The sequence below is a fragment of the Tachyglossus aculeatus genome, chromosome 3 (genome assembly GCF_015852505.1).
Source record: "Tachyglossus aculeatus isolate mTacAcu1 chromosome 3, mTacAcu1.pri, whole genome shotgun sequence".
NCBI classification, from domain to species: Eukaryota; Metazoa; Chordata; class Mammalia; order Monotremata; family Tachyglossidae; genus Tachyglossus; species Tachyglossus aculeatus.
The window spans coordinates 79,583,627-79,599,418 of record NC_052068.1 but is presented as its reverse complement, the minus strand read 5'-3'; the positions used below and the strand labels follow the sequence as shown (position 1 = coordinate 79,599,418).

At 41.2% G+C, this 15,792-nt stretch overlaps 1 protein-coding gene across 1 annotated transcript in view; it reads right to left on the bottom strand.

The window, feature by feature from the left end:
- Positions 1–3,069: 3,069 nt before the first annotated feature.
- ATP8B1 (ATPase phospholipid transporting 8B1) overlaps positions 3,070–15,792 on the bottom strand; it is a 125,102-nt gene continuing 112,379 nt past the window's right edge. Inside the window, exons 23-28 of the mRNA XM_038744322.1 lie at positions 14,764–14,987; positions 13,063–13,146; positions 9,088–9,333; positions 6,486–6,624; positions 4,330–4,460; positions 3,070–3,645 (exon numbers count right to left, since the gene is read on the bottom strand). Of these exons, the coding sequence (XP_038600250.1) occupies positions 3,406–3,645; positions 4,330–4,460; positions 6,486–6,624; positions 9,088–9,333; positions 13,063–13,146; positions 14,764–14,987 (1,064 nt within the window). The 3' untranslated portion in view covers positions 3,070–3,405. The remainder of the gene's footprint in view (positions 3,646–4,329; positions 4,461–6,485; positions 6,625–9,087; positions 9,334–13,062; positions 13,147–14,763; positions 14,988–15,792) is intronic.

Sequence of the window (15,792 nt, the reverse complement as noted above, 5' to 3'; positions counted from 1 at the left end):
ATTAGAGAAGCAGCGTGGCTCAGTGGAAAGAGCCCGGGCTTTGGAGTCAGTGGTCATGGGTTCAAATCCCGGCTCCACCAATTGTCAGCTGTGTGACTTTGGGCAAGTCACTTCACTTCTCTATGCCTCAGTTCCCTTATCTGTAAAATGGGGATTGACTGTGAGCACCCCGTGGGACAACCTGATCACCTTGTAACCTCCCCAGCTTTTAGAACAGTGCTTTGCACATAGTAAGCGCTTAAAAAATGCCGTCATTATTATTATTATAGGCCTGGAAGTCAGGGAAACTGGTTCTAATCCCAGTTCCTCCCTCTTCTTCTCGCCCTGCCCACCGTTTTGTAATCCTGCCTGCTGCCTCTCCATTGCAGCTCTCAGGGCTCTGCTCCCAACATGGTTTGTGCACTGCGGTATGCCCATGTGGATTTAAGCCACCGTCATTCGCACTCTCCACCAGTCGGCCAAGTGACTCCCCCGGGTACCCACTGCCCGCATCACGACCCTGGGCATCCTCTTCTATCGGACCACCATGCTGCCTTCCTGGGACCTCGCACTCTCCCATAATAATAATACTTGTGGTGGTTGTTACGTGCTTACTATGTGTCAGGCACGGTACTAGGCGCTGGGATAGATACAAGGTAATTGGGTTGGGCACAGTCCCCGTCCCATGTAGGACTCACAGTCTTAATATAGAGGGCTCACAGTCAATCTCCTCCGTGTCACCAAGAAGTTTCCATCCCGGCCTGCCTCCCACCACCCCCCCAGAAGCTGGGGAAGAACGTGGGGACCTGCTATTCAGGCAGTCATTGTGGCTGTGACTAGTAGATTCTGAGTGGGAAGAGCCTGAAATCTGCTCCTCTAGCCATAGTAATAATAATAATAATATTTATTAAGCACTTACTATGTGCAAAGCACTGTTCTAAGCTCTGGGGAGGTTACAAGGTGATCAGGTTGTCCCACATGGGGCTCAGAGTCTTAATCCCCATTTTACAGATGAAGGAACTGAGGCACAGAGAAGTTAAGTGACTTGCCCATAGTCACACAGCTGACAATTGGCGGAGCCGGGATTTGAACCCATGACCTCTGACTCCAAAGTCTGTGCTCTTTCCACAGCCACGCTGATTCTCATAAGCCTACTGATCCTTGTTTCTGTCTTCATGTTGTGTAGTGTTTAGTTTCATCTCTCCTTTTGTGTGTGTCGCCGAACTCGTCTCCCCAATTTTTATTTTTATATTGTAAGCTCCAAGGGAGAAGGACTATGTCTAGGTCCTACCTGTGTGTATTCTTTTGCAGTGGTTAGTACAGTGCTCTGCACACAGTAAGCGCTTAATATGTCAGTATTCTCTCCAATGCCCATTTCTAACTACTGACAAGTAATACAATCAAATAAGTCAGAAGAGGTCCCCCTAATGATGTCTTGATTCTGGGTGAAAGTTCCCAAAATTTATAAACAATAGTGAGCAAACAGCATGGCCTAGTGGCAAGAGCACAGGCTCAGGAGCCAGAGGTCATGGATTCTAATCCTGGCTCCATCACTTGTCTGTTGTGTGACTTTGGGCAAGTCACTTATTTTCTCCGTGCCTCAGTTATGTCATCTGTAAAGTGGGCATTGAGACTGTGAGCCCCACGTGGGACAACCTGTTTACCTTGCATCTACCCTAGCGCCTAGAACAATGCTTGACACATAGTAAGCGCTTAACAAATACCATAATTATTATAAACCTGTAGACTGTACGCTCCTGAGGGCAGGAAACATGTCTACCAACTCTGTTATATTGTATGCTCCCAAGTGTGTAGAGCATTGCTCCACACACAATAAGTGCTCAATATAAAAAGGCAATCCACAATATTTTACTAAACAATTTATTACTTTTTAAACAAAATATTTACATATTAAATCTCAGATTTACAGTAAATCAGAATAATTTATCAACTGCACTTTGTATATTAAAATTGTTAATATTGCACCCAACAATATAAATCTTTGACACATACGCATCATCAACTTTTCTCATATTCCAGAGTTCTCTCTAGACTGGAGAGAAATCTGAAGTTTAACACAATTATAAATCTCATTTACCTTGGTTAAAAAATTAATTTACATTCCTTTCTATTCACATATTAAAATAAAATTTGTAAACTTTCTTGGATTTATTTCCATAAACTGATAAACCATACATTCTCGTGTCACACCTGGAGGATTAATTGGATACATTCTGTAAATTCCTCAAGGAATTAAAAATTGAAGGAGCGGACATTTTGAATACCTAATAGTGTATTAAAATAGTAATGGAACCATTTTTTGAAACATTTTCAAATCTTCACTAGAATTGGAAAAAATGTGGATAGGGAACTGTGTAAAAAAACAAGACTTTTGGGAAATGAAGGCAACTGTCCCAAAATTAACAACAGTTGTTTGTACCCAGAATGTTCTTGGTTACATGGTTCCTTTTCTTATGACGTTTTAGAAGTATTCAAGAAAAGAACAGTGATGTCTCTGGTCAACCAGTTTCATCATAAAAAGATATTTTACATATACACAGGCACAAAACAATTGCTTTTCAAAAGAAAGCTTTGCAAATTATTGTGATTCATCAATGATTTCCATATTTTGATGACCAGTTCCAGAAACCCGTTTTAGATGTTTTTAAGAAATAAAAAGGTAAAGTCACTGTGATCATCACAAAGTCTCAAAAACTGTTATAAGAGAAAAAAGTACAATGTGCTTCAATAACCCTATAGTAAACAGAAACAGAGTGAAATCATGGATCTACCGTACTCAAAACACTTTTCCCAGATTGCATCATTTGTTAAACCAAATAACTCAAAATTAGGAAAGCACAAAGCTATATAGTCTGTCAGTCTCGCAAAGACTATCAGATTCCACATTTCCCAGATGAATATATATCTGTCCATTTGTCATTTCCATCCTAAATACAAAATTGTCCGTTTGTCATTTCCATCCTGAATACAAAATTGTCTTCAACAAATTGGCCCAGAGGTAAGTAAACTTACCAAGTGTTCATTATGTTAAGGCAAGAAAGTTAGATTTCAATTTTATTTTATATCTGAATTTTAAAAGGTATAAAATGTCCAGTCTTGCTGTTTCAAGTGTCACAACACCATCTGTTTGGGTTGAGAAAAAACTTTGTTTTCAAATGCCTCCAATAATCTTCAGTTATGCTGGGCACAAAAAGTTGAGACGTGGGATATATTTCAAAGCAACACACTTGACTTTTCTAATTCCTAGTACTCCCAAAAGAGCAATTTTGCTTGGTAAGTGTTCCCGACGTGAACATCCTCTTGTCAAATTCAATTCTTAAAAAGTCCTGAGTCTTCTGTTAAAAAAATATGTATTTTCTCTGTGCAACAAGTTATGCGGGACAGCACTTTTCCGAGAAAAATTCATCAGCTTGTATCAATCTTTCTAAAAAGTGCGGGTCCTTCAAACTGTGCTGCTTCTCCCAGGACTGAATCCAGAGGAGATCGCTTTTTGCGGATGCTGCGGCCTGAGGAGATGAGGTCCGCGTATCCCCGCTGGTGGGAGAAAGCGTAAGCCGAGCGCCGAGCAGATGCGCCTCGGCGGAACACGCTCTGCCTCCGCTTCCACTGTTCTTCAGCCTTGTATCTCTTACGGTTCTTCTGAATCTAGAAAAAACAAAGGTACATAATAAGAAGAAGGGCTCACCGACAAGCCCAGGGCCCTCTAAACAGAAAGTCTTCTCTACTGCACTCTCCCAAGGGCTTAGTACCGTGCTCCATACCCAGTAAATGACCATTAAATACCGTGGATTGGAAGATAACGTGAAATGCGGAAAAAGTGGTGAACGTTCTGTGGAGTCACAGAAAATCTCGCTCCTTTCCTCTTCTCCCACTCCCTTCTGTGTCGCCTTGACTTGCTCCCTTCATTCATCCCCTGTTCCAGCCCCACAGCACTTATGTATATATCTGTCATTTATTTATATTAATGTCCATCTCCCCCTCTAGACTATAAACTCATTGGGAGCAGGGACTGTGTCTGTTTATTGCTGTATTGTATTCTTCCAAGTGCTTCGTACAGTGCTCTGCACACAGTAAGCACTCAATAAATATGACTGAATGAACGACTTTTAACCCCATCTGCCAAAGAGCCAGGACAATATGATCAAAAAAATTCTACCACCCTGGCCTTGAGGGCAAATCATTCTACCTCCCTTACAGAGGTGAAGGGAGCAGCCATTGACAAGCACTCAGAAAAATACTTCAGATTTTAGGTAGACGTGTGTATGATATTTCAAGCCAATGAATAACTTCCTGCATTTAAAACTATTAAAGGATGGTTCTTCAGCTTACTTTATCACTTTCTGACGGCCAGATTGTCATCGTTAGGAAACGTAATGCAATGATGGGAAGCAAACACACGGCCACTGTTAAAATGATCGTCAACCAAAGGTAGGGCTGCCGTAGAGCGTTCGGCGCAGTACCTGCAAAGAAAGAGGTTGGAAGAGAAGCTTGAAATTGCAGTTTCATCCAAAACTATATCACATTAAAGGTGTGAACTGAATTGGGGAATACCCCTATCGAAGCATATTATTACTCCACAGTGTATGTATTCTTCAGATTAGATGCAACCAGTAATTTTCTCTCTTAATTCTGATTCAGAAGTGGCACTTGATGTAGAACTGTATCCCAAAGGTATGTTTTAAGCAACCTAAAATGTATGCTTTCCAACTAAACCATTACATAAGAGCATAAGCGCTTAGTACAATGATTTGCACACAGTAAGCGCTCAATAAATATGACTGACTAAGAAATGCCATTCCTGGGTCAACTGGTGGTCCACTCAGTCCAGGATTTTCTGACTCTGACAATGGCAAGAGAATACTTGGACGAACTATGTAATGGTTGACCTCCAAGACTAGACAATCTAACTGTCTTACTGATGATCATATTTTAGCCCATTACTCTGTACAAAGTAAGCATCCCAACCCTTTCCTCTTCTCTATCACTAACTTTGCCTCTAGAAACTAATACAGTCCTCATAGAAGAATGAATTAAATTCACTTTGAATCTACTGATATTTTCCTAATGCTGTTCTCAGATTGTTCCAATGATGTGGAAAATTTTCATTTTTTTTAGCCTATTCACTAAAATACAAGAATATGGGGAAAAATAGAATGAAAAATAAGTACGCTATCTTGGACAACTTCCTTTTCATTTCTTTGGTGCATGTAGGCTATTCAACCATCAGAATGGTTATGCAGAGATTTTTAAAAGAAATTTTCAAAAAAGTGACACCTGAGCCTCCCTTAGGAGAGTTATTTGTAAATTTAGTTTGTTCTCCCCCCCTCCCCCCACACAAAAAAAGGGAGAATCTGATCAATGGCTCTGATCAGATACCAATTTTGAAAACAAATACATCCTTAGTTTAGGGAATCGATATCCAATTGAGTGGATTTATTTAAGTATCTGAACCCAGTAGCATCTATAAAAGCCAGATAGCACCTCTGGGAACAATTCTATCATGGTATTGCTCTGCAGTTTACATTGAAAGCTCCCAGAAGGCAGGGAATGTTAGTTTAGTTTCCTTGTAATAGAATACACTGCATCAGATTAAGCCTCCAATGGACCTTGGGCAAAAGAAGCCCAGTCACACCCCTTTGACCCTGAGTAGCTGACACGTCATTGTTCCTGGGGCCTGACCATGCTGGGACTCTACTTGGCCCCAACAGAACGGGTTGAGAGAAACTATTTTGAGAAATAGTGAAAAATAATCAAAAGCACTAAAGAAGAATTTGGACGAATAACTGCACTTAGAAATTGGATCCACTGATACAGATATCTAAAACTATGCCACAGACCAAGTGGGGGCCAAGTTAGGAGTAGAGGAGGAAAGCAAGGGAGCAGTGATCGCCAATTTTATCCTGGTGGCTTTGGACAACTCTTGTCTCCCAGACAAGTACCCATTCAGGGAACTATAACTCCCTCTGGCCAAACTCCTCCCCATCATTCCCAATGTACTGGAGGTGACCGAGGGTGGAAAGAGAAGTGCTGGAGCTGCTGGGAGATAAGGTCTCCATTTGATGGGCAGAAGTAGCTGAGGGGTAGTAAATTCTACCTGAGCAGATAATAATAATAATAATAATAATGATGGTATTTGTTAAGCGCTTGCTATAAGCAAAGCACTTTTTCAAGCACTGGGGGGGATACAAGGTGATCAGGTTGTCCCACGTGGGGCTAACAGTCTTAATCCCCATTTTACAAATGAGGGAACTGGGGCAAAGAGAAGTTAAGTGACTTGCCCAAAGTCACATAGTTGACAATTGGCGGAGCCAGGATTTGAACCCATTACCTCTGACTCCCAAGTCTGTGCTCTTTCCACTGAGCAACACTGCTTCTCAGATCAGATGGGTAATCCCCAGAGACTGGAGAGGTCCCATTTACCTCACGCCAATTCACACTTTCTTGGAGATCCTCCTTTGGAGCATTAGAAACTTGACAATACCTACCTGTGAACTGAAAGAATGTTGGGAAGAGCACATGTATTCCAGCACTGTGAAAGTCAAACATGATGCCGAAATAAAGGGCAATGCTTCCAAAAATTGAAAAAGCATTCACGAAAGTCCAGTAAGAGGTATCCAAGCCAATCTGCCAGTAAACCAAACAAACAAGACAGAGCTCAGTTTTCAGCTAGAAGAAGACATACACTACCCTCATCTTCCATAAGTAGAATATGACATTGTCTATAGAGCTTTTTACAGAGGATAGTCACAAGGAAAGTGGGGCTGACCAAGGTGGTGAGGGAACAGGCTTTCCAGGGGGATGATAATAATAATAATAGTGGTATTTGTTAAGCATTTACTATACTTACTACGTGCCAGGCACTGTACTGAGCACTGGGGTGAATACAAGCAGACTGCGTTGGACACAGTCCCTGCCTCACTAGTCTCAATTCTAGACTGTGACCCCGCTGTTGTGTAGGGACCATCTCTATATGTTGCCAACTTGTACTTCCCAAGCACCTACAGTGCTCTGCACACAGTAAGTGCTCAATAAATATGATTGAATGAATGAATCCTCATTTTACAGATGAGGTAACTGAGGCACAGAGAGGGAGTGACTTGCCGAAGGTCACACAGCAGACAAGTGGCAGAGCCGGGATTAGAACCCATGACCTTCTGATTCCCAGGCCTGAGTCTTACATCAGCAACTCAGCATGGAGAGCGTGGCCGGCTGACCACTGGAGAAGACATCAGACATCTAGTCCACGAGTACAATGGAAGAGGCTGGGCTGCGGCTACTGTTGACCGAAGAGACAGTCAACCGCGGGTCTGGGGATGAAGCAGTCTGGCACAGCATCCCATTCCCCGGACCTCCATGACAAATCCTGTCCCACTCCTCACAGCGCTCAACCCCAGGATACTTGTTCGAGGATCTCTCTTACACTAAAGCCAAGTTCAGACCTATTCTGGCTTACTTCCTGGACTGAATTATAGCAAGATTCTAGTCACAGCTCTGCTCTTGGCCTGCTATGTGGACTAGAGCACGTAATAATAATAACAATAATAATTGTGGCATTTGTTAAGTGCTTACTATGTGCCTGGCACTGCACTGAGCACTGGAGAAGATATAGTGGCTCAGTGGAAAGAGTGCGGGCTTGGGAGTCAGAGGTCATGGGTTCTAATCCCAGCTCTGCCACTTATCAGCTGTGTGACTTTGGGCAAGTCACTTAACTTCTCTGTGCCTCACTTACCTCATCTAGAAAATGGGGATTGAGACTGTGAGCCCCATTATGTTGCCAATTTGTACTTCCCAAGCCCTTAGTACAGTGCTCTGCACATAGTAAGCGCTCAATAAATACGATTGATGATGATGATGTGGGACAACCTGATTACCTTGTATCTCCCCCAGAGCTTAGAACAGTGCTTGGCACATAGTAAGTGCTTAACAAATACCAAAATTATTATTATTATTGGACACAGTCTCTGCCCACGTGGGTCTCACCGTCACAATTCCATTTTACAGATGAGGGAACTGAGGCCCAGAGAAGTGAAGTGACTTGCCCAAGGTCTCACAGCAGACAAGTGGCAGAGCCAGAATTAGAACCCACAACCTGACTCCCAGGCTCGAGTTCTATCCACTGGGTCATGCTGCTTCCCAAGTCACTTATCCTCTCCGTAACTCAATTTCCTCAACTCTAAAATGTGAGTTTCAAGGAATAGGAACTAGGTCCAATCTAGTTAGCTTGTATTTTCCCTACTGGCATATCACAAGTGCTTAATCAATCAGTTGTATTTATTGAGTGCTTACTGTGTGCAGAGCACTGTACTAAGTACTTGGAAGAGTACAACAGGGATGGTAGACACGTCCCTGCCCACAGCAAGCTTCCAGTCTAGTAGAGGTGTTTATACTCAAGAGGAGATGGTTGCAGTCTAATAAATACCATAATAAAAACAAATAGATGAGGCAGAAGAGATTGATGGGTGAGCTTCTAAAAAAGTTGTCATCTATTCTTCAGAGGGTCTCAGCATCGATGAGAAAATAAATAAATGCTGTCATCCCTTTAGGATTCCTTCCCTTGAGAAATTCATTTGGAAAAAAACCCATCTATTTCTCAAGAAATAGAAGCAGCAAGGCTCAGTGGAAAGAGCACAGGCTTGGGAGTCAGCGGTCATGGGTTTGAATCCAGGCTCCACCAATTGCCAGCTGTGAGAGTTTGGGCAAGTCACTTAGCTTCTCTGTGCCTCAGTTACCTCATCTGTAAAATGGGGATTAAGACTGTGAGCCCCACGTGGGACAACCTGATCACCTTATATCCTCCCCAGCGCTTAGAACAGAGCTCCACATATAATAAGCGCTTAATAAATGCCATTATTATTATTATTATTATTATTATTATTATTATTATTATTATTATGTATGGCCTTTACTAATGAGGGAAAGAAGGGGGAATATAGGCAGGAAAAAACAACTTTTGAACACATTATTATCTGAGCAACTGCAAGCACATAAAGATACAGAAGGGAAATTATTTAGCCAAGTCAAAAATAATTTTATACTTCCTGGAAAATATGCAGGGCAATTGGAAAAACATTATGACAAGATAGTTACCTGGAAATTGACCGTTATTATAAGAGCAGAGGCCACTGTAACAGCAAATGACTGGTAATCTGAAGGTGCCTCTCCATCTTGGCCCATGGTCTGTAGATAAGCCCCATAGGGTATGAAGAACAGAATCATAGATGTTAAGATCCCATGGAACAGGCTGATGAAGAATTTCTTGTAGTTGAACAGTAAGTCCCTCTGTCCGACAAGGTACAGGCTGGGAAAGCGAAGGCTGAGTTTGTCACTCACATCCTGAAGAAATCAACAAGAGAAGTCCAGGATCAGAGCCATAGAATTCAAAGCATCGTGACAAGGACAAGCACTCAGTTCAATGTCACTTCACAGTGGGGTGGCCTTTCATCCATGTCTGTACAGATTTATCACTCTATTTTACTTGTACATATTTCCTATTCTATTTATTTTGTTAATGATGTGCATTTAGCCTCAATTCTATTTGTTCTGACGACTTGACACCTGTCTACATGTTTTTTTTTTTGTTGTCTGTCTCCCCCTTCTAGACTGTGAGCCCATTGTTGGGTAGGGACCGTCTCTATATGTTGCCAACTTGTACCTCCCAAGCACTTAGTCCAGTGTTCTGCACACAGTAAGCGCTCAATAAATACGACTGAATGAATGAATGAAATCCAGTTTTATGTGGCACGATCCAGTTTTTAACTTAGTCTGTCCCCTGACTGGTAGTGGACTCAGAAGAGGATGCCATAATGAATTGCATTTTTGTTTTCAGAGCTCAGTCTCCCTCGGCCTTAACTCCTGCTGCTGAGTTCCAAGTCTCAGGGAACAAGTGGGGGAGTGGGGAGAGTGTTTATTGGAGGTTTTCTCCTGAGAAATGCTCTGGGTTTTGGCAATCATGGACGGACATCATTTGTTATGCTGCTTGCTGCGTGTAACACACAAGAAGTCACCTGAGATGGCCTGGTATTTGGGACGGTTGTAAGTGGCCATCCTGCGTGGCTCAGTGGAAAGAGCCCGGGCTTGGGAGTCAGAGGTCATGGGTTCTAATCCTAGCTCTGCCACATGTCTGCTGTGTGACCTTGGGCAAGTCACTTAACTTCTCTGAGCCTCAGTTACCTCATCTATAAAATGGGGATTAAGACTGTGAGCCCCATGTGGGACAACCTGATCACCTTGTATCCCCCCCAGTGCTTAGAACAGTGCTTTGCACATAGTAAGCACTTAACAAATGCCATCATTATTATTATTATTAGTGGGGACACAATAAGGACTTTTATTGTATTTCTTTAGAGAAAGAGAGAGAATGCCTGCTATTCATTCATTCATTCAATCATATTTATTGAGCGCTTACTGGGTGCAGAGCACTGTACTAAGTGCTTGGAAAGTACAATTTGGCTATTAAACAGTTTAAGTTGAGAAGCAGAGTGACTTAGTGGGTAGGTATGGGACTGGGAGTCAGAAGGGCCTGGGTTCTAATCCGGGCTCTGCATTTGCCTGCTTTGTGACCTTGGACAAATCGCTTAACTTCTCTGTGCCTCAGCTACCACATCTGTAAAATGGAAACTAAGACTACGAGCCCTGTATGGGACATGGGCTGTGTCCAACTTGATTATTCATTCATTCAATCGTATTTATTGAGTGCTTACTGTGTGCAGAGCACTGTACTAAGCACTTGGGATGTACAAGTTGGCAACATATAGAGACGGTCCCTACCCAGCAACGGGTTATCTTGCACCTATCCCAGAACTTAATATATTACCTGTCATATAGTATGTGCTTAATAAGTACCATTAAAAAAAGAAAGTTGACTTTCAAAATCTATCAGATGTTTTCCATTTTATTATCCCTTATTTGTAAAGACTTAAAATCTAATGACCTACTTTCATTCATTCATTCATTTGTATTTACTGAGCACTTCCTGTGTGCAGAGCACTGTACTTGGCGCTTGGGAAGTACAAGTTGGCAACATAGAGAGACGGTCCCTACCCAATGATGGGCTCACAGTCTAGAAGGGGGAGACAGACAACAAAACAAAACATGTAGACAGGTGTCAAAGTCGTCAGAACAAATATAATTAAAGAACAGTGCTCCAGTGCTTAGAGCAGTACTTTGCACATAGTAAGCACTTAATAAATGCCATTATTAAATTAAAGCTATATGCACATCATTAACAAAATAAACAGAAAGTAAATATGTACAAGTAAAATAAATAGAGTAATAAATCTGTACAAATATATATACAAGTGCTGTGGGGAGGGGGAGGAGGTAGGGTGGGGGGATGAGGAGGAGGAGAGGAAAAAGGGAGCTCAGTCTGGGAGCCCCCTTCTACTTCTAAATTTAGTTCAATTGCTCTGGATAGGAACAAAATTATGAATCAAAATACCATGACGCTTTTTTGGGGGTAATGTTAACTACTTTTTTTATTGATTTTGTGATTACTTCATTTAGTTTATCCACATTTCACAGGCTCTCAAACAGGGTGGCTTAGTGGGAAGCAGCGAGGTTAGTGATACAGCATGGGCCTGGAAGTTAGAAGCACCTGGGTTCTAATCCTCGCTCTGCCACTTGTCTGCTGTGTGACCTTGGTCAAGTCACTTCACTTCTCTGTGCCTCAGTTACCTCATCTGTTAAATAGGGGTTAAGAGTGTGAGCCCCATGGGGAAGAGGGACTGCGTCCAACCTGACTAACTTGTATCTACCCTAGCGCTTAAAACAGTGCCTGGTACATAGTAAGCACTTAAATACCATAATTATTATTATTAATTATTGCAGTAAGTACTTAATTTGGTGGTTCATTTCTGGAACAGCAATTCTCCGAATTTGTGTCAGAGAAAATGTTTTCAGATGATTCTGGGTTACTTTTACACTCTTCCTCTCAAAGTTTTGGGTTCATAGTTATTCTACCAAGAATAAACCATTAAACTTAAATACCAAAAAGTTGATCCAACTAATGTAAGAAAGTTAACAGTGAAAGCAACCATCAAATGTTCCTCTAAACCTGTTCCTCCTAACTTCTCTCTCTATGTCTATAAAATTCCACCATTCTCCCCATCCAAAAGCTTGCAACTCTGAAGGCATTCTCTGTTTTTCATGTTCTTTATGCTTTCAAATTTAATCTTAGAGCAGTGCTTTGCACATAGTAAGTGCTTAATAAATGCCATTATTATTATTATTATTATTAATCAACTGATTAATCCTGTCAGTTCTACCTTCACATTTCCTGCATTCAGCCCTTCCTCTCCACCCATAGAGCTACCACGCTAGCTCAAGGTCTTGTCAGACAGACTCTAAGCTCATTAATAATAATAATAATAATGGTATTTGTTAAGCTCTTACTATGTGTGAAGCACAGTTCTAAGTGCTGGGGGGATACAAGGTGATCAGGTTGTCCTACGGGGGGCTCACAGTCTTAATTCCCATTTTACAGATGAGGTAACTGAGGCACAGAGTACATAAGTGACTTGCCTAAGATCACACAGCTGACAAGTGGCGGAGCTAGGATTAGAACCCACGACCTCTGACTCCCAAGCCCAGGCTCTTTCCACTGAGCCACACTGCTTCTCATTTTGGGCAGGGAATATGTCTGCTCACTCTGTTGTATTGTACTCTCCCAAGTGCTTATTACAGTGCTTTGCACACAGTAAGCACTCAATAAATACCATTGATCAATTGATTGATGCAGTTAGATTATTGATCAGGCTCCACCATGGTCTCCTCACCTCCAGGTTCTTTCCCATTCAGTCTAGCCACATGCTACTGCCAGGATAATCTTATCATGTCACTTAGCACATACTTCTCCATCTCTCTAAAGTTTCCTATGAGGACTCATTTCCCTCTGAATCAAGCAAACACTCCTCCCAATTGGCTTCAGGGCTCTTCACCAATTCTTTCATCTTATTTTGGGGGACTTTCTTTCCCCACCACGCCGCAGTTCACTTTCTAACAGCACCTTATGACCAATTTTTCTGCTTCCAACCCTTTCCTTAGTCGAGGAACAAGAGAACATACCTGGTCAAGCAAGCCAACAAGGAGGACAGGAAGGCTGGAATATAGCACGTTGTAGAGGGTGATGAACCAGTCTTCATAAGCAGTCTATAGAATAAGAGTAAAACATAGTCATTTTACTTGTATATATTCACTATTCTATTTATTTTGTTAATGATGTGCATCTAGCTTTACTTCTATTTATTCTGATGACTTGACACCTGTCCACATGTTTTGTTTTGTTGTCTGTCTCCCCCTTTTAGACTGTGAGCCCATTGTTGGGTAGGGACCATCTCTATATGTTGCCGACTTGTACTTCCCAAGCACTTCTAGACTGTGAGCCCACTGTTGGGTAGGGACCGTCTCTATATGTTGCCAACTTGTACTTCCCAAGCACTTAGTACAGGGCTCTGCACATAGTAAGCGCTCAATAAATACAATTGAATGAATGCAGGAACTTAGTACAGTGCTCTGCACACAGTAAGTGCTCAATAAATATGATTGAATGAATGAATTACTTAGGGATATGTATTTTCTATCACACAGATTATTGGTGGAACCAAAATATAAAATAAGGTGACCTTCCTAAAAACGGGGAAGTGAAAGCTGAGGGAGGAATGCAATCCTCCAAGTACTCTCCACATAGCTTTGAACAGCTATTTTCTCTTTCCACTGAGAATGGGCTTAACCTACATTAGAAAGACTTGAATAAAAAATTTAGATGGCATTCAGCCTGAAGGCAGAGGGTTGGATTAAGTGACTCTATTCCTTCAGCCTGGCAATGGGTGTAAAAAGGAACAGTGAAAGGTTTACTGTGCTTTGAATTAGTGCAACTTTCTTGTAGTACTATCAAGTAATACAATAAACCCTCTTCAACCTCATTTATGTCTTAAAGCCAGTGGTAGAAGAGAAGGAGGAAGGTTGATGCTAGGGATACCCAAGAAGAGAGGTCCAGGGTATTCCCGGCTTTTCAAACCTAAACAATTTAAAAGCATCACATTAACACATCCTAGGCAAACCAGTTGTCTCAAATAAAAACTCTTCTCATTAATTCACAATGAATTGAAAAATCTCTGGGCTTAAAATGTTATATTTATGCTCGGGTATCAAGTGCCTAAACATCCATAAAACTACTGGTAATCCAGAAACAAGTTTAAACTAAGACTGCTGGAAGCCCTATTCATTCAATCGTATTTATTGAGTGCTTAGCATGTGCAGAGCACTGTACTAAGTGCTTGGGAGAGTACGATACAACAATGAATGGACACCCATAGTGATGTAATAGTCTCTTTCCCCTGTAGTTTATCACAAGACCGAGTAATGGAAGCAGAGTGGCTCAGGGGAAAGAGTACAGGCTTGGGAGTCAGAGATCATGGGTTCTAATCTCGGCTCCACCACATCAGCTGTGTGATTTTGGGCAAGTCACTTAACTTCTCAGTGCCTCAGTTACCTCAACTGTAAAATGGGGTTTAAGACTGTGAGCCCCACATGGGACAACCTGATTACCTTATATCAACCCTAGCATTTAGTACAGTGCTTTGTGCTTAGTAAGCACTTAACAAATGCCATTATTATTATTATTTTTTTTAATTAATGGCATACAGCAAAACACTGTCAAACTGAAAATAGAAACATGCAGACCATCCCAGTTATTTACAACTCTGGATTTTTATCAGCCAGCCAGCCAAAAAAAGAGGGCTAATTACAGAAAACAAGTCATATTACCTGAGCAGAATATCCATTGAAGAATGAGTACCAGAAGTGAACTAAAGTGAATGCAAAGTTTTTGTAGAAAAAGTATCTTAGGAATTTGCACATTCTTATGTAAGACCAGCGACCATGGACCAACAATAACCTTTGTAAGTATCTGAACTGAGCAATAGAATAGTCACTAGACATGACAGCTTGCATTCCTTCTTGTCCACTTATCCCAACACCAATATGGGCAGCTACCAGAAGAAAAAGAGAAAGAGAGCACTGTTAGAATTTTGCTACCTTAATTTTCAGCATCAAAAGCCTTACCAAAAAAAGGGGGAGGATTTTATCTTCTTTGAATGAACAAAAGGTCAATTATTTCCCTCAACAATCTCTTTATCCAAACTGTCTTTTTCTACTTCCATAATTGAACTCAAAGTATAAGTTGTAGGATCATGTACTCAATCAATCAATGCTATTTATTGAACATTTATGGTGAGCACTGTATTGAACATATGGGAGAGTATAATATAAAACATAGGAATCCCAGCCCACAAGGAGTTTACAGACTATTAGAATTCTTGGAGATTTTGAAAAGATTTACCACATTCATTCATTCAATCATATTTACTGAGCACTTACTGTGTGCAGAACACTGTACTAAGCGCTTGGGAAGTACAACAGCCCAACAAAATTGAAAAGTTAACAAAAAAACACTTTAAGGTCAAGGAAGTTTCTCAAGACTACCAAAAGGCAAGTAAACATATTTTTCTTGAATAAGAAACTTAAAGATTCATTTTTATACTGGTCTTAGCAGTCACTCTAGGTATGGACTTACTCATGAGTCTTCAACATGACAGTACCCTTTGCTTTACAAATGATACAAACATATTGGTGTTTTTTCCAAAAGCCCTGAATTTTCATCATCATCATCATCATGATCAATTGTATTTATTGAGTGCTGTGTGCAGAGCACTGTACTAAGCGCTTGGGTAGTACAAGTTGGCAACATAAACAGGAGAAGTTCGATTTTCATCTTTCAATCAAGGGTATTTATTG